Below are 21,938 nucleotides of genomic sequence, written 5' to 3'. Positions count from 1 at the left end.
CAAAGGTGGCATAAAAAATTGTGGTCTGGATTGCTTGATGCCTTCCATTTTCGATTTTTGTTACGAAGGGATCATACCATACGTCTGTGCCACACAGATGCTGATAGTACCGGAAGATGTACCGAAGCTGACAGCACGAGATAAAGGTAGCGGCATTGCACACATCACCTTTAACAGTCAGACATCGGATTTGCGGGCGATTGCTGCCAGTCCTATAAAAAGCCAACAAGAACTGATGGACCGGGTCTTTGGGATATGGCACGCCCAGTGCGACGCGCTTCTCAGCGATGCCGACACGATGGCGAGACTGCAGGTGCGCTATACTTGCTGCTGAGCTGTAGATCTCGCAAATGTTGTAATGCGTCAAGCTTCTCTTTGCTCCCGAAAAAATATCCAATAGCAGCATGCCCATTGGGGCATGACCCATGCTGACCTCCAGAGCAAAGCCTTCCTGAGGTACACAAAAGACATTGGTGCAAGTTAGGATTCATGCCGATTTGAAAAGTGACATGCATGTTGCTTGCCTCAGGGTGACAAACCGGATGTCATCATGGGCGTTCCCTTCTTCCCCTGCACTTCCTTGCTGGCTGCCAAACTTGGCGTCCCCTACATCGCCATAAACCCCTCCGGCCTAGCGGGCAACGCGATCATGCAACCCCTGTGGGCTGGCAGCGGCCGCGATTTTCACATCGCGCCTCGTTTGGCCAGCGTGCCTGAATTTCTCTTCGAGGCAACGTATCCGATGGTGAGTCACTATGCGGTTTAACATCACTGTACTTGTTTACCGGTGTGCTAAGCAGTTGTCCTTCATGTAACTGCCTGTAAGACCCACCAAGCTCTGCGCATGCAATCAGTGGAACCTTCATGAAATTCTGAGTTAGGGCCCTAAAATTCGGCTGAGCGTAATATTTTTAATTTTTCACGCTTTTGCTGCCAAGAGGGAAGGTACGTCCTGCAGACAAGCTGCACTTGAAGGCTGCCACAATCGTCCCCCTTGATGGACTCGCCAGATCCAAGCGAGACCCAATCAACCGTACGCGCGGCGCAGTGTTTATACCGGCCCCCGCCAACCGGGGCCAAGGTTGAGATGCTCTATTCTGGCAAAGATCAGCTTGTGTTAGGGGTAGATAACATCAATAACACCCCATTGTTGTTTATAAACTACGCCTACTTATGTCCCTTGTTCCTGCTTAAGGATGGTGCTTTTTGCAGATAATCACTGACACTGAAGTCTTTGCCATGCAGACCTTCCTGCAGCGCATGCAAAATGTTCTGCTCTACGCATCGGCACAGATGCACGGAATCATGATTACTCGTCCGATGATGAGGAAACTGCAGTGAGTCGCTCCTCTGCCACACTTGCACCATTTCTTAGCCCAGGAAAAGGAGCGCTCTATTGTCTTTTGATGCCATGCAAACTTGAAGCCTCTTGCTCTGATGGCAACTTGGCACCCTCAAAGAGTTATAATGTGGCTTTGGAATGTAATTCACAGTAATATGGAGGTGCTGGCAGAAGAGGTAGACCTGTCAAGTCCTGGAATGATTATGTCAGACAGGACTCGGATTTTCCTGGTTTTATCTCTGACCTGGTGCACGAAAGCCCAAGATAGAGAAGGTTGGAAGGTTGCTATATAAACGCTGCTGCAACGCACCTGATCCTCATGGATTGGAAAGGCCTTTTTAATGATAATAAGTACTATGAAGGCCTCCTTCAGCTAGTCTGGATTGCTGGAGGATGCCCCTGCCTTGCAAGCACGTTGCAAAACGGGAAGTGCCTTTGCAGAATGAAGTTGGACGCATGCATGACTTCCATCTGCCTGCCCATGCAGGGCCAAGCACAACCTGGACCTGACAACCGCTGAGTCACGCCGTCTGCACTTACTAACGATTATAAATGGTGACATGGCGCTGGATCAGCCGCGGCCGCTGCCCCCCAGCGTGAAGCTGGTGGGACCCATCATGGCCAAGCCTCCGGCGGCGTTGCCTCCCGACCTGCAGGTATTTTTTTAGTCATCTGGCGAGTCATCTTGCAGGCCTCATGTTCTGCTTTCTTGTAGTCCTTGGTCGGATGACTTCGCATCCATTGCAGGGAACATGTGTCACACATTCAACCTGCCACACAATGTAATGTACCATAGTCTGCTGGGCAAGGAGAGGTTTTGAGAGCTTTGTGGCTGCTTTTTCTTCCTGCGGTCCTGCATGTCTATCGACTGCGTTGCCTTCTTTTAGGCAAGCTAGCATGCCAAGCTACAGTACCCAGACATCTGCCCTGTGTATTTCAGCATGACTACAAGCTGCTCATAAAGCTAATTGTAAAAAATTCTATCTGGGATTCAGCTTTGGTCTGGCATGCATGCAGGAGTTTGTGGAGGGCGCAGGAGCTGCAGGGGTTGTGCTCATCTCAATCGGCACCATTGCTACATTTGGTATGACCCGGCAGATTATCAGTCATGAATGCAGAAGTCGGCTCAGTTGTCTAACCGCAATCATGATGACTCTTTTATGATTGGTAAATAGTGTATAGGAGCTACAGCTGTTACACTCGACCACTCAATTCACATTCTCCTGAGGACATCTCTAATGCAAATATGCTTTCAGACAAGTGCAATGCGGATTCCCAAGGTTTAGAAGGGATCCCCCCTTTGAATCTTCCTTGCAGGCAAGGAGGAAATTCATGCGATTGCATCAGCGCTGGGCAGGCTAGCAGTCAGGGCTCTTTGGAAGCTGTCGGAGCAGGAGGTTGCAGCTGCAGGCGGCCTAGAAAGTCTGAACCTGACAGACAGCGTCAAGGTGTGCTTTCAGACAAATTATCCTTCTGGCACACAATGCTGAGACCCGACGCATGCAGCGGTGTGTTGCAATCTGTTTTAGCAGCACCGGATTTGCGAGATTTGATTCGTAGCCAGTGCAAAGCAGGGGTGCAAAGTCAGCGCCAAATGCTGAAAAGTCTTTTTTGTTGTGTTGGTCTGCCAAAATGAGCCTCTGAGGGCGTGACTGTCTAGGAGTTCTCCTAGGAGGCCAAGCTTGGACCTTTATAATATGGAGAGGAAAACACACTCCTCTGTGTGAATGCACCTGAGTATCTGGGTGGAATCACCGGGTACCGGCGTTCCTCTTTGACTTTGGCAAGAGAAGTTTATCTGTGGTGCGCAGGTGCTGAGCTGGGTGCCTCAGAATGATGTGCTGGGCCACGCCAGTACAAGGGCGTTCCTGTCACACTGCGGCGCCAATGGCATGAACGAGGTGAGCCCAGGACTCTTCTGAAATTGGAATATCAAATCAGGCTCATTAGTTTTCCCGGCTTGTTTATGCGTCAGCGAGCCTGCCATAAACTCAGCTGATGGAATCCGTGGGCTCAGAAATTTTTGGAGGTTGCCGTGCATCTGCAAGGAGAGCGCCATATTCTCCCTGTTTCTTAAAAATGGCTTTGGGGTTTAAAACTTGATTTTGAAATTCGAATTTGGTGTGGCCCCAGCTGGCGGGGGGCGGTTTAAGTACTGAGCACCTTGCCCACGCTTGATTGGGTCTTGCTTGGATCTGGCGAGTCCATCAAAGGGTAGGATTGTGGCAGCCTATAATTGCAGCTTGTCTGCAGGACGCACCTTTTCTCTTGGCAGGAAAGGCGTGTATGTATAATTTATCAAGGACAGAAAGCTGTGCTGTGGTGCAGGCTGCGTACCACGGCGTTCCTGTCGTGGCCATGCCATTCCATGGCGACCAGACCTTGAATGCCCGCAAGCTTATCACAAAGGCGCGCACACATCCAAATTTGAATTCAAGCGCTCTGCTTGCATGGGTCTATTTTTTCGTGAGGGATTGAGGCTTTGGATATTTTGCGAGACAGCATGCATACAAGAAAACTCCGGCGCTCGATGACATAATTTAAAGGTATTAGCAAGCCGCTCTGTGCATTCATCCTGGGTCTGTGCTATCTGCAGGGAATGGCGGTGCTGTTGCAGCGAAAGGGTTTGACTGCAGACGGGGTGTATAATGCATTTACAAGGGTACTAACCGATGACAGCATCCGGGCGGCTGCCGCGAAGGTGTCCAAACGCATTCGCAACCGCAAGCGCACGCCTGTACAGGAGACTGCAGGTTTTTGTCTGTACAGCTTGTAATGTTTGCATGGCTGCATCAAACACCGTTATTCTTTGCCAGACAGGTTTCTCACATGAGAAAGTGCGTCACAAAAATCTGTGTTTTTTGCCTGACTGCCTGACCACGCTGGCTTCTCAAAGTAGCAGAGAATGAGGGGGTCTAGTGATGCACCCGAGATGTTATATGACGTCAGCTATCACTACAGTCCTTTTTATGGACTTAAAGCATGTGTGTTTGCAAATTCAAACGCAGACTGGGTGGAGCATGTGCTGGACTCCGGCGGCGATCCCTACTTGCAGTTACCAGACAATGACATGAGCTTCTTCGTGCGCAACTCCCTCGATGTGGCAGCGGCCTATCTTGGCATCGGGGTGGTTATTCTCATAGCTGGGAAGTTACTCATCGCTTGGGTGATGGGGGGCGCGTGCCGCAAGCTCAAGGGGCGTGCAGGGTGGGTGAAGAAGATTGTGTGAGAATCTTTGTTTGCCTTTCAGGTTTTTACTCTTTTATATTTTCAATGGCAAGAATGGATCCCACTAGGATACCATTGCAGATGATGTTCAGTACAATGTCAGGCACTGGGGCTAGAGGCAGACCATTGAAGAGCTGGAATGATTATGTGAGAGATGACCTTGATGCTATTGGGCATCCATATGACTGGTGGAGGAAGTGCAAGAACCGAGAAGACTGGAGAGCAATAATTCAGGTGTTGCTTGACGTACCTAGTCCTTAAGGACTGGAAAACGTGTAATAATAATAATAATAATAATATTTTCAATTCAAGTTTAGGAAGACAGTTACGATTGATACAGTGATCATCCTTGCAAGGATGGGTGATTTGCCCAATTATCTAGAATCAGCACTTTGCTTCAGCTAAGCTGAGTATGGCCAATAGTGATTGCGCATCCACGATTCTGTTTCAGATTCAGGGCTAGGTAGACATTTAAAATATAGGCAGTGATCACCCTTGCAAAGATCGGTGTGAAACCTAAATCTCAGGATAAGAACTTTGCTTCAGCTAAAGCTGAGGCTGATGGTAAGCTTCAGGGTGCATTCATAATCATAATCTTTTAGCTGATTGCTGCAAGAGACGCGCGGCGCATGCAGACTTTCAGGAACAATGAGAATGGAATATTCAATTGAATTGAATTGAATATGGCAGGTCTGCGCAGTGGCCTTTGTTTCTGATATTGTGGCCAATAGCCCGAGGGGGAAATGCTAGAATTGCGATCTTAGAGCCACGCTTGGGGAGTCCTCTTCTACAAATGTCCAGCTGCAGGAATGTTGGGTGATGCGCAGTAAGAATACGCTCAGCAACTTAATGGTCAAAGCTCCGTAAGCACTTCAACATGTCTTCAACCCTCGAAGAGAGGCAGCTTCACCTGAAGCTGCAGCCCAAAGCAACACAAGCAAGAAGGCCGCAACAGTCCGCAACATGCGTACATGATTCTACAACAAGAGCATTTTATCTCTTGAAGATCATACTGAAACGCCAGAATAGTTTCACTTCGCGATCGCAGTTCGCGCTGCAGCTGTCAAATGTTTTGCCACGTCAGCTTCAGGCAGAGCACTGGCCGGCCATGAAATGCGCTGCGCAGCTCCTGCCGAAGCTTCCTCAACTTGTCCCTCTCCTCTTTTGTCACATCAATAAGCACCTGCACATGCATCGTCACCTGTCGCAGGACTGCAGAGCATTCGACCACATCTCATTTTCCCCCACGCCTAGTATTTCAAATTGACCGCGCGGCTTTAAAGGCCTCTTGAGCACTAACAGGATCCACAATACCCATTCCCACATCAGATCACATCAGAAGACTTTTCAGAGGGCGTTACTGCTTGGCAGTCAACAATGCCATGCTCTCTATGAGCATGTCAGATGTTGCTGCCCTTGTATCTACAGCAAGCGCTCACCTGCTGCATGTCAGGGCACTTCAGCAGCCACCGCAGGCCGCTGTCTGTGATTGCCATCTTGGGCAGTAACACATCGCCATTGCCTGCCTTGAGTCCCTTGACGGCTTTTGTCTTGCGCGCTCTGTTGCCGCGGAGTTGAAGCAGGTGCAGCCATGTCAGCTTACTAAGCTCCTGAGGCACCTGCGTGCACATGCCAGCGGTCCCCCCTCTTCTTTGCTATAACAAATAATCACAGACACTTGCATGTTCATCCCAGCTACTCAAGTTCAAACATTCACCCTTTATAGCCTCAATCTGCTTGTTTATATGCAGAGACTCCAAGCAACTAAAGAGAAGCGTGTCAATGCTTTCTTGTCATCCGGACATGTTGAATACGTCCATCACATTAGTCCATGCAGAAAGGAGTTCATCAACTGAAGAGATGCATGCAAAGGATGCTGGCAGCTATCAAGCATCCGAGTGCAGCAGCACAGCAAAGCAACATCTTCTGTCTTTTCGAAGAGGCGGAATATGTGATGCACCTCTGGGTACAAGTGGTTGCCCTTCAGGTTCAGTTCGCGCAGGCGGGTGAGCTTTGAGATGCTGGGGCTGATCTTGGCCACCTTGCAGTTACTAAGCTCCAGCCTCGTCAGCGCTGTCAATGCGCCGAATGAATCTGGCACCTGACGCAAAACATACAAAAAGTCTTATTGCCAGCACTTGTCAGCAAAGTTGAAATGAAGTTATCATCACAGGGGGTCACAGTAACCGCAACAAAATGAGAAGACATGCCCATGATTGGATAGAAAAAGATAGGGGTGTTTCAGACGCCAGGCAGGCCTTGAAATTGACAATTGCGTTCACAAGGATGAGGAACTGCTTCTGGAATGTGTGATGTCAGCACCTGTCTGAGATCACTGCTGTAAATGACCAGATGCTGCAGGGCGCGGAAGCCTTCTGGGACATTCCAGTCCTTTGAAACTCCCTGCATCTTGAGATCTTGAAGATTTGGAATCTTGGCCGTCCATGCTGGGAAGCTGTCAAGACCAGCCTTGTAGAAGCTCAGCATCTGCACTTTGTTCCCCATTTGTCAATGCCATAAGAGATTTGGGCATGAGATATTTTGAACCACTGAGCCAGTGGAGCCTCTCTGGTCAGGCCCGAGCAACATGGCTACTGCGGGAAGCAAAGAAATACATGAAAGCCGCAGACGTTACAGATATATTAAATGATTCCCCCAACATCAGGAGAATGCTTGTCATAAGACTCACCGTCAATTTGGTGAGAGCACTCAGATTCGGAATATGTTCCTTGTCAACATACTTCAACAGCGTCAGTTCTTCCAGAGATGTCATCACAGCTACCTGTATTGCACACGCCATTGAAACTTCAAATCAAATTCAAATTCAAATTCAAGAAGGCAATTTTGCGTCATTAATAATTTAGCTAGAGATAGACATTGAACTCTTGCCTTCAAATGAGGCAAAGTCTGGAAGTGACACACTGGCTCTGCTTACACCAAGAAAGCAAATTATGTGATGAAAAATGACCCGCCTACCTCAGGGGGAAGACTGGGGCTGTTGCGCCCGAGGCAACAGGTGTTGGGATTGAGGACCAGGCTTTGCAGCTTTGACTGACGGATCCAGCAGCCCAAGTCTTCCAGGAGCTGATTGTGGTCATCTGCGCGTGCAGTACGAGAGTCAGGTTTTGAACAGCGGAACATGTGACAATAGTTGCGGTACACCATCTTGTCTGAGTGCAGACCCATCGAAGATCGTGTCTTGACATCTCCCAGAGAGAGACTGCTCATGCGAGCAATCGAGCTCACCTGGCTGCCAACAGGTCTGACAGGGACATTGTCACAATCAAGCAACAAGGCATGCGCTTGGGTGGGTGAAACAGCAGCACGCACCAAGTCCCTGCTGCGCCGGCACTTCCACCCTTGCCAAGATGCCCTCAAATTTGAGCATTGACAATGCTGGTAGCTTGGCAAGCACTGTGGGCATGTGCCACTCTCTGAGCTCGACCTCACAACCCCTGCAACACTCACGCTGGTGTTAAAGAAACACTCAGGCACAGACATGACACCTCCCTACCGGGCTTCTCGGCATCGCAAGTGCCCAATGAGTATCCATTGGATGCACCAGCACCGCTGGACACAATGCTCGATGTTCAACCCTTAACCCTTAACCATATACCCTGAAGAAAGGGGACATGGCTGAGACAGGGGCACATGAAATATCTGGAGAGGCGTACCCATCAATGCTGAGAAAGGACAGCCTAGTCAGCTGCGTGATTTCCTGCGGGATGCGCCCCAAGTGCTGAGAAGTGAAGAACAGGCGTTCCAGGGTGGTGAGAGAACAGAGTACTTGAGGAAATCTCATGAGGCCCCGCGGCAATGCATCATCCTCGCCCCCCGGCCTTGATGTTATATAGAATGTTTGCAGCTTCCTGCAGTGAAGACGAGTGCAGTTTTGTCCTCAAGGGCATTTCTTGAGTACATGCACGCATGCTTCATGTCATTTCTTGGCTTGGAAGCGGCAAGGCCTAGACAACAGACAAGAGAAGCAGCACTCTTCAAGACTGTCAGTGTAGTATATCCCAGGAACAGTTGCATTTTGGAGCTACAGCACGAAGGCTGACCTGAGGTGCTTCACGCCTCTCTCAAAGTCATCTGAATTGATGTGATCACCCCATTGTATGAGGGACAGGGAAGTCAAGTTTGTGAGGGCCCAGAGGGCGGCAAAGCTGTTTGATACAAAGAGCGTTTCACAGGCTTGCAAGGAGAGCGCAGCCAACTTGTCCCCATAGCTCCCCAGGAGAACAGAGAACTCCTGAAAACACAAATCAAGGTCAGCGGCAAAAGCCTTCACAATCTTTTGGTGCTCAAGCACGAATCAGAAGTCAATCCGGGAAATTATGCTTGATACTCAGCAGGCCTCCTCAACCAAAACTTGCCGCAAAGCTGCTCGGTACCCTCTGCCTGAAAAGCCCAAATAGACACGTGGGAGAGCAGATCAGGTTTAAGCAAACCTGTGAAGTGGGGTATCTGTCCTCTGTCTGACGGTAATCATAAACATTGAGCTGCACAGGCCAGCTTATGCAGCCACTAGCCAAGTGTCGCTGCATCCACGCCACACAGGCCGGGAAGCTCATTTGTGGTCCTTCTCTATGAAAGCTAAGCGTCATTTGGTGGAATAGAAAGCCTGTGTCATCCCAAAAGAAAGCGTCAAGGAAGCATCCATTGATCACTTCAGATCAGTACAGAACTGCCTCAAGCGCCCCAAGTACCTCTTGAATCGAAGACCACCCTCCGCCATCGCTTGCAGACGAGTGGCACAAGCGTACGGCAATAAGGTAGATAAGCACATTCCAGGGCTGAAAATATATGGAGCAGGATCTCATCGGGGAGAAGCATGATGTGAGGCATGGCGACGCTGTCAAGACCCCCAGAAGATCTTATTGGTATATCTCAAGCTTGAAATATTACACAAAATTATATCTGGTCATCTCGGTGATGCAGCAACGCCAAGGATGGAGGCTTTGGTGGAGCTATTTTCTTGATATTGCGTGCGTATACCCCTGCGCCTGCGAAGCGAAGTCTCGAGGCGACATCGTGCACAATGCAGCCAGTAGGATCTCCAAATTCACAGTCACCGGTCGATGAGGCCTCCTAGTATAAATTTGGTGGAAGCTGTTGTCAGGTTACTGATCACGGTGACATCAGCAGTGCTCTTGACAAGAAGCTACATGTTATTCTCCGAGTCTCATGTTAACATCATAAATGTGCTCAGGTTGGCTGCAAGAGATGTAGCGACTGACTGACTCAGTACAAAAGTCAGCTCTGAGAAACTCTTGATCACTTCTCATCTACATGCATGTCCAGCTGCATCTCCGGGCTCACACACAGCACACACCAGACTTTGAATGTCCAATACTCCTCCTGCAACTGCTTATTGTAGAGATCCACAAGTGCCTTCCAACGCCCCTTGGCAGCAGTGTGTGCACAGGGGACCTCCCCCTCCTTTGCCTTCAACCTAAGCACATGCAGCATGAACAGGTCATTCAATGACTAAGTCAGCTCAGCCAACTTGAAATTTTATAAACAACGCAGAGGAACCTCACTGCACAGCATGCCATGTTGCTATGGACGGCAGCTTACTTCAAAAATGAAGCTGTTTTGTAGGTACAGCATACAATCTCTCAGACCAGAATGAGAATCTTTGGAAGACAAAAGGATCTGGGAGTTGGATGGGCTGATCTGTGGCAGACGAGAAGCAGGCATCACCTGTTGCAGATTCTTGAGAGCGCAGAGTTGTACTTGCTGCCACAAATATGCCTTCAACATCCCAGACTCTGGCTGAAGACCCAACACTGATCAAATATACGGCGCTGAGAGCCTCAAAGAGAGCACTGGCCGGCCGTGGAAGGCGCTGCGCATCTCCTGCCAAAACTTCCTCAGCTTATCCCTCTCCTCTTTTGTCACATCGACAAGCACCTGCACATGCATCGTCACCTGTCGCAGGACTGCAGAGCATTCGACCACATCTCATTTTCCCCCACCCAGAGTATTTCAGATTGTCCGCGCGGCCTCTTGAGCACAAGCAGGATCCACACAATACCCATTCCCACATCAGAAGACTTCTGAGATGGCGTTACTGCTTGGCAGTCAACAACGCCATGCTCTCTATGAGCATGTTAAATGTTGCTGCCCTTGTGTTTACAGCAGGCGCTCACCTGCTGCATGTCAGGGCACTTCAGCAGCCACCGCAGACCGCTGTCTGTGATTGCCATCTTGGGCAGTAACATATCGCCATTGCCTGCCTTAAGTCCCTTGACGCCTTTTGTCTTGCGGGCTCTGTTGCCGCGGAGCTGAAGCAGGTGCAGCCACGTCAGCTTACTAAGCTCCTGAGGCACCTGCGTGCACATGCCAGCGGGACCCCCTCTTTCCTGCTATAACGAATAATCACAGACACTTGCATGTTCATCCCAGCTACTCAAGTTCAAACATTCACCCTTTATAGCCTCAATCTGCTTGTTTATATGCAGAGACTCCAAGCAGCTAAAGAGAAGCGTGTCGATGCTTTCTTGTCATTGGGACACGTTGAATATGTCCACCACATTTGTCTACGCAGAAAGGAGTTCATCAAGTGAAGAGATGCATACAAAGGATGCTGGCAGCTATCAAGCACCCCCGACTGCAGCAGCACAGCAAAACAACATCTCCTGTATTTTCGAAGAGGCGGAATTTGTGAGGGCACCTTTGGGTACAAGTGGTTGCCCTTTAGGTTCAGTTAGCGCGCGCGGGTGAACTTTGAGATGCTGGGGCTGATCTTGGCTACCTTGCAGTGACTAAGCTGCAGCCTCGTCGACGCTGTCAATGCGCCGAATGAATCCGGTACCTGTCGCAAAACGAACAAAAAGCCTAATTGCCAGCAGTAGTCAGCAAAGTTCAAATGATTCATCATCACAGGGGGTCACAGTGACCGCAAAAAAATGAGAAGACATTCCCATGATTGGATAGAAAAGAGTAGGGGTGTCTAAGACGCCAGGCAGGCCTTGAAACTTGACATTTGCCTTCACAAGGGTGAGGGACTGTTTCTGGGATGTGTGATGTCATCACCTGTCTGAGATCACTGCTGTGAATGATCAGATGCTGCAGGGCGTCTGCAGCTACATCTGGGGGGCCTTCGTCAGTCCGAAGCCTATCACTCACTCATCATATACAGCATGCACTCCCTGCCCCGGATGAGTACCCCCCTATATCGGGGCCTCTAGCCTGCCAGCAACGCAACACCATCGTAGGTGACGTTGAGGCTATCTTGCAGGAACACCCAGAGTTGGGCAGACAACCACAGACAAACAAGTGTCGGTAGTCAATCATGCTACATATTTGCTGAGAAGAGGTGACGCAAGCTGATGCAGTCAAAAGTGAGCTAGTCCCTGGGATAACCGCACCATGTCAAACTTCCCGCCGACAAAGGCTGATGCAATCACCCAAATGGAGGAGGCGTTGAATTTCCTACTGCAGAGGGATAATGAGGTTTCGCAGTTCCGGGACTATAGTTTTTCAAATACTCAGCTGCGTCCTCTGAGAGGACTCCTCTGTAGAGCGACGGCGCAAGGCATGGTATGGTGGGCACTGCTCCCCTGAGCACATTTTGGAAGGTGTTGGCTGAACAACGACATCCGCACAGGAAAAGTTCCCGGGAGAAAGTGCGCCCTGCTTGCCACTGCCAGTGGGGCACGGTGAACAGACAACGCAATAAATCTCTGGTAGGTTTTCATAATACTATAATAGTTGCCAGTTATGCTGTCAATCAAGCGACCTATGGGAAGCACTATACCGTATCTTGCTGCCACCGGGGCGGTTGTTAAGAAATGCCCATGTCGAAGTGCGATTATTGAACTTATTCTGCTTCGCTAAGAATCTTACCTGTGAATTTTACGTGTGCAGGTGTGCCTCACGTCGTTCAGCATGCAGCTCCTGGGCGCGTGCTTGATTCTAATTTCGGTGGTGCATGCGTCAGGTAGGTCCTGCCCCCAACCGCAGCTGCTGCTAGCCCTAAATGGTCTCGCTATTCTATTCATTCCTTTTGTTGAATATAGCATGACACTGTTGCGAATTCGTGCTGCCGAGGGACAACGAACTTTGACCAACAGCCTTCCTCTCAGTTGTAGGAGTATGCCTTGGCAGGGCAGAAGGCAGCCCATACGTACTTACCACTGAACGTCACGGCGGCCGTGGACGACAAGATTGTAGACAAGGCGGGTGATACAGTAAAAAGCGTCCTTCCTGCAAGCAAAAGAGAGCTGCAGACCGAGATCTCAGTCTTGAGAGATCATCAACAAGCAGAACCTGCAGAATCAGCTGAGATTTGACCAAGAAGACACTGTCATCAAGTCCCTTGTGAAGCAAGTCAATGCTTTAACACCGGTGAGTCCTCCTGTGAGCCTGCTCATGACCACTGACAGGGGCCCCAATATCTGTGTAAGAAATTTCAAACAAACCCTGTCTCTCAACCTTCACACCGAGTTTTTGCATGACCGAGGCAGGCCTGTTTATCCAAGCCTGTCTTCCTGCCTTGTGCATTCACATGCATCTGGTCAGCAGTGCTCCAATGGTTTGCAATTGTAAAATTATGCCTGCACTCGTAGGCCTGATGCTGGTCTGAGCAATGCTCTTTTGCAAAGCACACCTGTTGTCAGGATGCTCTGTCAACCCATGCTATTGTGCTGCCGCCACCACACGGGGCTATTCCTCTGGTAGAAACCTGTTTGCATAGTGCTGTCAACACACCTCAATTGTAAATACCTCGTAAGTACCTGCGCAGGGTCTCAATGGGACAGATGGTATCAAGGGCCTCAATGGAACAGATGGACCCACAGGGCCGACAGGTGACTCCAAATTGAATGTACACAGCCTTGTCGGTTTAGCCTGAACTTTGGCCATGCAAGTTGAATTGAACCAGCATGGCTATCCAAGGGGCGCATTCGATCTCAGCATTTATATAATCATGCCATGCACACCAGCTAAGTTCTACAACGGCGGCCATGTCTACCGGAGCTGATCCCTGCCTTGAGTTACGTGAGCTGCCAGCTTCGGGCTTTGGACCGACAACAAGCTTTGCATTGGATGTGGCTCCAGTTGAAGGAGATTAGTTAAAAGCTTTCGTGCCACGCTGGCCGCTGCACACCACACTGCAGACAACAGAGTCGGTTTCGAAAAAGTTCAGTATTTTAAGGTCATGGGGTGAAAGCAGCAGCCGCGGCCTCGCTTATGAGCTCTGAGCTGTGTCAGCTCTAAGCAAGAACAACTGCTCTTGATGCTGCAGGAGCAACTGGTGTCAAAGGAGACTCCGGCGCGACTGGTTTCACTGGAGAAATTGGCGCCACTGGAGAAACTGGCGCCACTGGAGCAACTGGAGGCACCGGCGCGACTGGTTTCACTGGAGAAACTGGCGCCACCGGAGCAATTGGCGCCACTGGAGCAACTGGACGCACCGGAGCCACTGGCGCCACAGGTGATATGCCCGACACGCTGCAACCCTGCACCAGCCTTTATGCGGGCCGCAATGCTGCCACAAGCCTGTATCCTGCTTCTACGAGCATCTGGCTGTGCTTATGAGCGCACCAGCCGCCCACACGGTGATGGGCAAGGCCCTTGAGACTACTGCTCGTGTTCATGTTGGGTGATAATACAACGGGCTTTCAGAGATGCATGTAGTCAGAGTGAAGGCAACCCATGACCCCAACAATACTGGGTTGCAGTCGTCCATGCATGCATCCTTCAGGAGCAAGCATATTTCTGTTTTCACGGCTCATCAGTGAGCTGCCGCGTCTTGGCTTGCTCGCAGGCACCATCAGCTGTGATGGCTTTGTGCCGGTCACTGTGAATTTTGACTTTTATGAGGATGGAAGGCGATTGGACACCGGTTCTGGAGGTTCTGGAGTGGATGTTGGAAACCCAAGTCTGTTCCCCAACGGCTACTTTGGATTGACCTTCCCTCCTCAGTTTTACGCAACAAAGAATGGTAATCTGATCACCACATCTGGTGTGGTCCCGCCATCAACGCCAAATTTTGGCCTCTATGATCCGTTGAATATTGTCGCAAGGATCCAGATTCAGGCATCACAGGCGGCAGCATGCCCACGGCCGCAGCTTAAGAGCTTGTACATCGGCTACTATATACGTCCCGGACTCACCCTTCCAATCACAGTCAGCATCACAGGCCGGCTCCAGGGCGTCCTGGTACCAACATGCAACTATGCAAAAGTTTTTATGGCCGGGCAGGATCCGGAAACCTTCAAGACTCTAGTCTTCCTGGCAACACCTGGCTGCCAGGGGATCGACAGCTTTGACATCGCTGACTCAAATGGACAAAACCTTTATCTTGTGGACAACATTGAACTTGCATGATAATGTTGGGTCCAAACACCTGATTATCATCATGCTGATGAGCGTTTCATGACTGGGTTGTCACATGCGTGGCATGTTTTTGTTGAGCATGATGGCAGCCATTTTGAAGGAGGCCTCCTGCGTTTACCAAGTATGCTTCATTGCAGATCAACAGAACTTGTGCTACTATGCAAATTTTTTGATTCTACATCTGTGACTGACAGAAAGAAAATGGGTATTTCAATTGCACTGCAAGACCCAATTATCAGGTTGATTTATGCATGAAGTCAAATGGTTTCCATGTCTGAAGATTGCCCTGTCATCAGCGCATGGCGTGCTGTTCTGCCTGGGTGCCTTTGAGGCCTGACAGTTCCGTTCCTGTTGTTTCTGCTGCAGCATGCATGCAACGGCCGTTTTGCGGGATGCTGTGTTGAGCAGGCTATATATGTTTGCAACAATTCTTTGGCACAAGAGTGGACTTGAATTGTTTATTTTTTGAAAGGCATGCACTGTATATATGTTCTCAGCAGCACAATGCGCTTGTTGATGCGGAGGGTTTGTCGACACAATCTTGAATCCTTGGAGGCAGAGATTTGGTGGTGCCTGTGAGTCACAAGCGTGTGACAGCGCATGGCATCAGAGCTCTTGCGCTGCTTGTGGAATTAGCATTGCCATGCAATCGTGTTGTGTGTGCACTGAAGTAGGTGGAAGTGCAGAGTCTGAGATGGTTTTCTGTTTGGGATCAAATCAGGGAGAATGTACTGCTTCATTTGAAAATTTTTAAACAAATATTTGCCATTAATGCCATGAGGAGCGTTTTGCACCTCTCAACCTCTGAGACCCTCTGCATAAAGCATGCTTCTGCCTTGCCTTGAGCTCCCAAGCCAGCACCCAAGCTCTGAGAATATTTGCGAAAAGTCATCAGCTATGAGACTATATATCGCCCATGATTGATCTGGCCTTTCCGATAAAACTAGCACCAGCCCCTTGCCACAGTCACAGCCCTCCTTGTCTTCGCCCTACTTGTCTTTGCCCTACGCACATAAAAGAAGAACATGCTGTGAGCTTTGGATCCGCACAACTTGCACAAGGGACGATACCTGGCAGAGCACTGCATGCCAAGCTGCATGGATGTGGCAGCTTACTTGCACACAGGAGATGGCATTTAAAATGCCTCGTACATTTCTGACATGCCAAAAGCGTCGCCTTTGCTGGTCAGTAACATAGCCTATGTGTCAGGCCACTTTAGCTCAGCAGTGACAAGTGGAGGGAACATCGGTTGTCACCTGGGCCGACAGAGCGGTTTCAGCAAGACTGCCCATTTCATACGAATCCCCAGGCGTTATCTTAACACCTTGGACTGGAAAGTCCCGGAAGATGGTAAGAGAATTTGCTCCTGATCAGATGTAAGGCGCTGAGAGCCTCAATGAGAGCACTGGTCGGCCATGGAATGCGTTCCGCATCTCCTGCCGAAACTTCCTCAGCTTGTCCCTCTCTTCCCTTGTGACATCTAAAAACACCTGCGCAAAATATCTGGATATTTCTGGCATTGCAAATTATTTCAGATACCCTGCCCTGCGATCCAACAAGTATATGCAGTGGGTCTTGATATTTGAACAATTCAGATGGCTGTGAATTGACCAGATAGTCACATATAACTGCACGAAAGGAATTGACTTGCCCCTGCTTGATTGACTTGGCAATGTGCTTCCATTTGCCCTTGTGCTACTAGGAAGGGATCCCAGCTATGATTTAAAATCTAGTAATGGCAAGCGCTCACCTGCTGCATGTCTGGGCACTTCAGCAGCCACCGGAGGCTGCCCTCAGTGGCTGCCATCTTGGGCAGCAATGCATTGCCGCTACCGTCCTTGTGAACTTTCACGGCCTTTGTCCTGCGAGCCATGTTGCCGCGCAGGTAGAGCGTGTGCAGCCAGGTCAGCTTACTAAGCTCCTGAGGCACCTGCGCGCACATGCCAATCATTCCCTAAAAGTCCTACAGTGAATTGATCTCTGCACAGCAACTAATGTCCCCGTCACTGCAGACGCTGTGCTTGCATGTGCTTACAAAGAGCGAGACACTGATATTATATATAAAATAAGATGTGAAACAGACAGCATGGAACTGAAAACCCCTACGCCGAGGGAGTTCATTCCTGGACAAACCTGCTATGCATGCTGTGATAGGTAAATCCACCTAAAGACTGGTGGGTCTGGGTCTGCTACTAAAGGCCAGAGAAATACAGAGAAAACAATGCCGAGGCTTGGCTTGATGGTACAGGAATACTGTGAGGGGGAAACCTGCGTACCTCTGGGTACAGGTAATTGCCTTTCAGATTAAGGTCACGCAGGCGAGTGAGCTTTGAGATGCTGGGGCTTATTTTGGCCACCTTGCAGTCTGACAGTTCCAGCCTCGTTAGCATTGTCAACCCGCCAAAAGAGTCCGGCACCTGAAGCCAAAGGTAGCCTTCATGAGACAAAAAAAGGGGGAAAACGGATTGTGCAACAGGATGTATATTTCTACACCTAGACATAACACCATAATATGGTGTGCTGCAATCAAGGCAGGAGTGCAATTTGCCAAGAGGTGAGAAAGATGGAACAAAGTTCCTTACGTGAATGCCTAACCCTGAGTTGTGCCTATGCGAGAACTTGAAAAAGCCAATTTGAGATGAGTGTGTCATCATCTTACCTCCCTGAGATTACTCAAGGTGACCGTGAGGTTCTGCAGGGCCGCAAAGCCCTCTGGGACTTGCCAGTCTTCTGAATTTCCATGTATCCTGAGATAGTGCAGCGAGGGAATTCCGGCCGTCCATGCGGGGAACTTAGGGAACACTGAAGTGTAAAACTCCAGTTTCTGCACACAGGCACACATTGATTTACTTTTGTCTAGGACGTTCACTGGGTTGAAGCTAGCGAAGAGTTCTGCAGACATTGAACAGGGCGAGCGCCAGGGAAATTAGAGGACGGGCTGCCTCTCGAGTGCACAGTATTCAGCAACAACAATTTTACCCCTCAAAGCCAGGTCAGCATGCCCTGGCGATGTACAACCAAGGGATGCCGGAATTGCATATACAGAACAGAAGATTCCACCAGGACAATGCAGACCATTCAGAAATATGACTTGCAGGACATACCGTCAGGTTTCTTAAATTACTCAAGTCCGGCTCCTGTGCTTCGCCTTGCCTGACATAGCCGTACAGTGCAATTGCCTGCACTGCTGTCATTAATTCCACCTGCAGCAAACACAGGAACATGAACAAGGGCCAGGGTTCAGCCATTGCAAAGGAAATCAACTCCTAGTAAATCGGGCAAACTTCTGAGGATGGCACATTGTACAACATGAAAGGAATTGAGCTGCCAAATTCCGTTCATACACCCCAAAACACATTCCTGAGGGCTTGCACCTGCAACAAGATCACAGGAATGGAATGCAGCATCTTGAGTGGAGAGTTCACCTCTGGGGGTAGACATGGGCAGTTGGGGCCGATGCAGCACGTCATGGGACTGAAAGAGAAGCTTTTAAGCTTTGCCAGTTGCTGCCAATTGCCTGGTGCGTCGATGTGAGCATCTGCAAAAGCACACAGTGAGGGGTTTATATATATATATAATTTTTTTTAAGGGTACACTGAGAACAGGCGGCAACACCGCAAGCCATACCCTTGACATTCAATTTCTTTTTGCGCCCAAATTTGTACCCACAAATGCCATCTCGAGCAGCATTTGGGTTCACACGCTGCAGGCAAGCTGATCTGGTCAGCAGGTGGAACTTTACTGACTGCACTTGGATGCTCTATGACCTCAGCTAACGGACGCCGGTGGTTTATGCATTCCAGCCAGATGTGGAGCATACAATATATCAGAAGATGCTGAAGCGCACCATAGGGAAGCTCTGGACCCGGATCTGGGCCTTCCAAGCTAGTCAGCGTACCATGAAGTCCCAGGAATGCCAGTGAGGGCAGCCTGGCTAGCGCTGATGGCAGGTGCCCCAGCCTGAGCTCCAGCCCACAACCCCTGCAGATTAAGGTGTCCAAACACAGATTATTATTATTATTATTATTATTATTATTATTATTATTATTATTATTATTATTATTATTATTATTATTATTATTATTATTATTATTATTATTACACGCTTTTACTGCCGAAGGCAAGGCGCGTCTGCAGACAAGCTGCATGTAAGGCTGCCAAATTCCTACCCTTTGTTGGACTCGCCAAATCCAAGCAAGACCCAATCAACCGTGGGCACGGTGCTCAGTATTTGTACCGCCCCCCGCCAGCCGGGGCCAAATACAGATTAAACCTATTAAATCTATGTAGTTTACAGATCCACCAATACAGAAGGACTGCTAATCTGAGTCTGACACAGTTGCTGGATTATGATTTATGGTAGAAAGGTAGTGCAGCGACAGATGTTTGCCAAAGATGTTGACCTGCAACAAAGCTCTGTTTTCTCCCCACAGTGGACAGACAAAGTGGCTGGTGGACTGTAGTGGAATGGCCATCACATGCAGCAAACAGCAAAACAGTGTGAAGATCTGACTGTCCCCAAAATGAGAGACAGGAGAGGGTTGCAAAAATGCAGTTGAGGCAGAGGGAGTCTCAAGACAGAGTATGGAAATTGAAATTGCAGCAATCAATGTCTCACCCATCAATTTCGAGGGTGTTGAGCCGTGTGAGCTGTGAGATCTCCTGTGGAATGCGCCTGAGCTGCTGGGCTGACAGGTACAAGGTCTCCAGAGTGGTGAGGGAGCACAGCACTTTTGGGAAACTCTGCAGGCCCCGAAATGCAAGTCCTACCGGAGGATTCTCCACGACCTCCTCAGACGACAATTGGAAGCTCTTGAGTTTCCTGGGGCAGCAACATGGGCATGCATGTCAAAACACCATCCCTCACTTGTGGAGCAAAACAGACCCACAAGACATGCACTTCGTGATCACTGGAAGCCTTGCAGAATTCACTCATTGACCTGATAAGCCTGGTGGTAAATGCCCAAGTCAGCTCGAGGCACTTACTTGAGGTGCTGCATGCCTCTCTCAAAGTCCTCCATATCTATGTAGGCGCGGTGGCGTGACAAGGCGAGGTATGTGAGGTTTGTCAGCGCCCAAAAGGCTTCAAAGGTCTTTGAAGTGAAGATCCCGCCAGAATTAAACAAAGACAGGGAGTTCAAATTCTGCCCGAGGCAGCCCAGGAAGGCAGCAAATTCCTGCATCACCAGACAAATTGCATGTTTCTGTGCTGCATTTCCTTGCAATGGAAGAAACTCGTGTATCTCCTGAGGACAAAAGAGCAGCGAGCTTTCGCATGTTTCTTGGTGATGTATATCTATCATTTCCAAAAGCAATTCATTGCAACGGCACCTGTGGCGTGGGGTGCTTCCGATCTGTATCGCGCGAGTCGCTCATGGACAGACTCAAGGGCCAGGTTATACACCCACTGGCCAGATGGCGCTGAAACCACGCACCACAAGCTGCAATGTTCGGTACTGGGTAACTCGGATAAAAGGTCCATGATACACGATGAAAAAACTCTCCTGCACCAGCATACATGTCGTTAGCTTTTGTGCTGAAGTCAGCATGTTTCCAATGCCAGCAAGAAATGCCATGCTTACCTCGTGAGGCAAAAATCACTCTCCGCCATCGCTTGCAGACACAAGGCACTATCATGCGAAAATCATCCGCATCCCAATCTTCCACGGCTCTGAATATTTTGATGAGGATCTCATCTGGCAAGAAACTGATGGGAGACATATTTAGGACTTTCAAATCGCTTTTGATACCCAAAATTGCTGCCCCGGCATACTACTGGACATGCCACAATGAAGGATGCCGATTTGGTCTTCTCTGCGTCCAAATAGGAGGATCTCGCCTCAAACTAGCTATCCTTGGCAATGCCACGCATGCCCTGGACACAATATCCTGGATTACAGGCAGTCCTTCGCGTAATCAACAAATAGATCGGTCTGAAGAGCAACTTCGTGCTCTCTGAAGTGAAACCGGAAATAATGACGACGTATCGTTCACATTCAATTTCAAGAAGGCAATTTAAAAGAGTCTTCAAGCCACGTCAGCTACTGATCTCAGCGGAAAAAAATCAAATTTGAACTTTGTGTTGACATCAGCACGTGCACCATCTGAAATTTTTAGGCGCATACACACAAAACGGAATGCAGAATCAGTCGGCTGAAAGAATGTGGTTTGACGCCTCGTGGCATGCAGAGGTCACATGACTGGTCACAAAGCCTTAAGGTCACAATCCCATGCTGAGCACACATGCATGCTGGGCCCCATGATCTGATGATCGTGATAATCCAAGAATGAGTGACGAGATTCGTGCTTATTTGGACTGCGTAGCAGGCCCCATTATCACTCTAATAATCATTATTACTCGTACACTATTCTCCTGCCAGAGGCAAGGTACCACCGGGGCGTCTGCAGACAAGCTAGCATGTTGAGTCAGTCAAATTGCTACCCTTGATGGACTCGCCAGATCCAAGCTAAACCCGATCAAGCGAAGAGTCATGGGCACAGTGCTCGCTGTTTAAGCTGGCCCCTGCCAGCTGAGGCCAGCCGCATAGGCCTAAAGAAGAGTGCCTGTGCCTCAGGCTGAACCAACTTGGGGCACAATAAGGGCTGTATCCCAAAAACTGACCTGCGGTAGCCACAGAAGGCCAAAAACCTTGTCTTGCGGGGGTTTTCTTGACGAAAAAAAGCAGTGCCAGAGATCTGGATCACCTCTTTCAAAGCACACGCTGTCATGTTTAATACCCGCCCATGCAGCTATTCTTGCTGCTGCAATGCCCCAAGATGTCTTCAACATCCTGTATTTTTACCTGCAGAGGAAAGTAAGAGCACCTGTTCAATAACAATTCGAAACCTCCCCCTAAGGAAACGCCTCTGCTGTTTGCAGGGTCATTCAGCATTCAGAGAGTAGGACTGGAAGTCTTGGAATCATTTTTGAGCAGCAATCCTGTTTGGCGGCGATTGCACTCATCTATATGCAGAGCATTACCGTAAATGCGAGCTGAGCCATAGGGGAGAAGCAGGTTCA

The 21,938-nt window shown here is 49.3% G+C and overlaps 5 protein-coding genes across 5 annotated transcripts; 2 read left to right on the top strand and 3 right to left on the bottom strand.

Annotated features, from left to right (window-relative positions):
* Nucleotides 1-298: 298 nt before the first annotated feature.
* COCSUDRAFT_47003 (UDP-Glycosyltransferase/glycogen phosphorylase) lies at nt 299-4,571 on the top strand (the record flags this gene model as incomplete). The annotated part of the gene is made up of 10 exons (XM_005649394.1): nt 299-313; nt 530-745; nt 1,246-1,337; nt 1,830-1,998; nt 2,360-2,426; nt 2,660-2,790; nt 3,154-3,243; nt 3,671-3,808; nt 3,939-4,095; nt 4,351-4,571. The coding sequence occupies 10 exons, from the start codon at nt 299-301 to the stop codon at nt 4,569-4,571; spliced, it is 1,296 nt and encodes a 431-aa protein (XP_005649451.1).
* Nucleotides 4,572-5,633: 1,062 nt separating this feature from the next.
* COCSUDRAFT_62316 (hypothetical protein) lies at nt 5,634-6,979 on the bottom strand (the record flags this gene model as incomplete). Its single annotated transcript, XM_005649393.1, has 4 exons — nt 5,634-5,753; nt 6,010-6,189; nt 6,531-6,671; nt 6,893-6,979. 4 exons carry the CDS (start codon nt 6,977-6,979, stop codon nt 5,634-5,636), a joined length of 528 nt encoding a protein of 175 aa, XP_005649450.1.
* Nucleotides 6,980-9,461: 2,482 nt separating this feature from the next.
* Nucleotides 9,462-10,848, bottom strand: COCSUDRAFT_53113 (hypothetical protein). Its single transcript, XM_005649392.1, has 3 exons — nt 10,726-10,848; nt 10,277-10,486; nt 9,462-10,025 (listed from the first exon to the last, which is right to left on the bottom strand). Exons 1-2 carry the CDS (start codon nt 10,795-10,797, stop codon nt 10,367-10,369), a joined length of 192 nt encoding a protein of 63 aa, XP_005649449.1. The 5' UTR covers nt 10,798-10,848; the 3' UTR covers nt 9,462-10,025; nt 10,277-10,366.
* A 1,099-nt stretch (nt 10,849-11,947) lies between these two features.
* On the top strand, nt 11,948-14,655 carry COCSUDRAFT_62314 (hypothetical protein; the record flags this gene model as incomplete). Its single annotated transcript, XM_005649391.1, has 7 exons — nt 11,948-12,031; nt 12,446-12,518; nt 12,686-12,768; nt 13,323-13,386; nt 13,824-14,012; nt 14,346-14,522; nt 14,627-14,655. The coding sequence occupies 7 exons, from the start codon at nt 11,948-11,950 to the stop codon at nt 14,653-14,655; spliced, it is 699 nt and encodes a 232-aa protein (XP_005649448.1).
* Nucleotides 14,656-16,287: 1,632 nt separating this feature from the next.
* COCSUDRAFT_41168 (L domain-like protein) lies at nt 16,288-20,293 on the bottom strand (the record flags this gene model as incomplete). Its single annotated transcript, XM_005649390.1, has 10 exons — nt 16,288-16,407; nt 16,668-16,847; nt 17,194-17,334; nt 17,577-17,741; nt 18,022-18,120; nt 18,343-18,455; nt 18,765-18,898; nt 19,536-19,739; nt 19,904-20,094; nt 20,249-20,293. 10 exons carry the CDS (start codon nt 20,291-20,293, stop codon nt 16,288-16,290), a joined length of 1,392 nt encoding a protein of 463 aa, XP_005649447.1.
* Between the last annotated feature and the right edge of the window lie 1,645 nt (nt 20,294-21,938).

Source organism: Coccomyxa subellipsoidea, assembly GCF_000258705.1.
Source record: "Coccomyxa subellipsoidea C-169, whole genome shotgun sequence".
Lineage (NCBI taxonomy): Eukaryota > Viridiplantae > Chlorophyta > Trebouxiophyceae > Coccomyxaceae > Coccomyxa > Coccomyxa subellipsoidea.
This window is presented reverse-complemented; position numbering and strand designations above follow the sequence as displayed.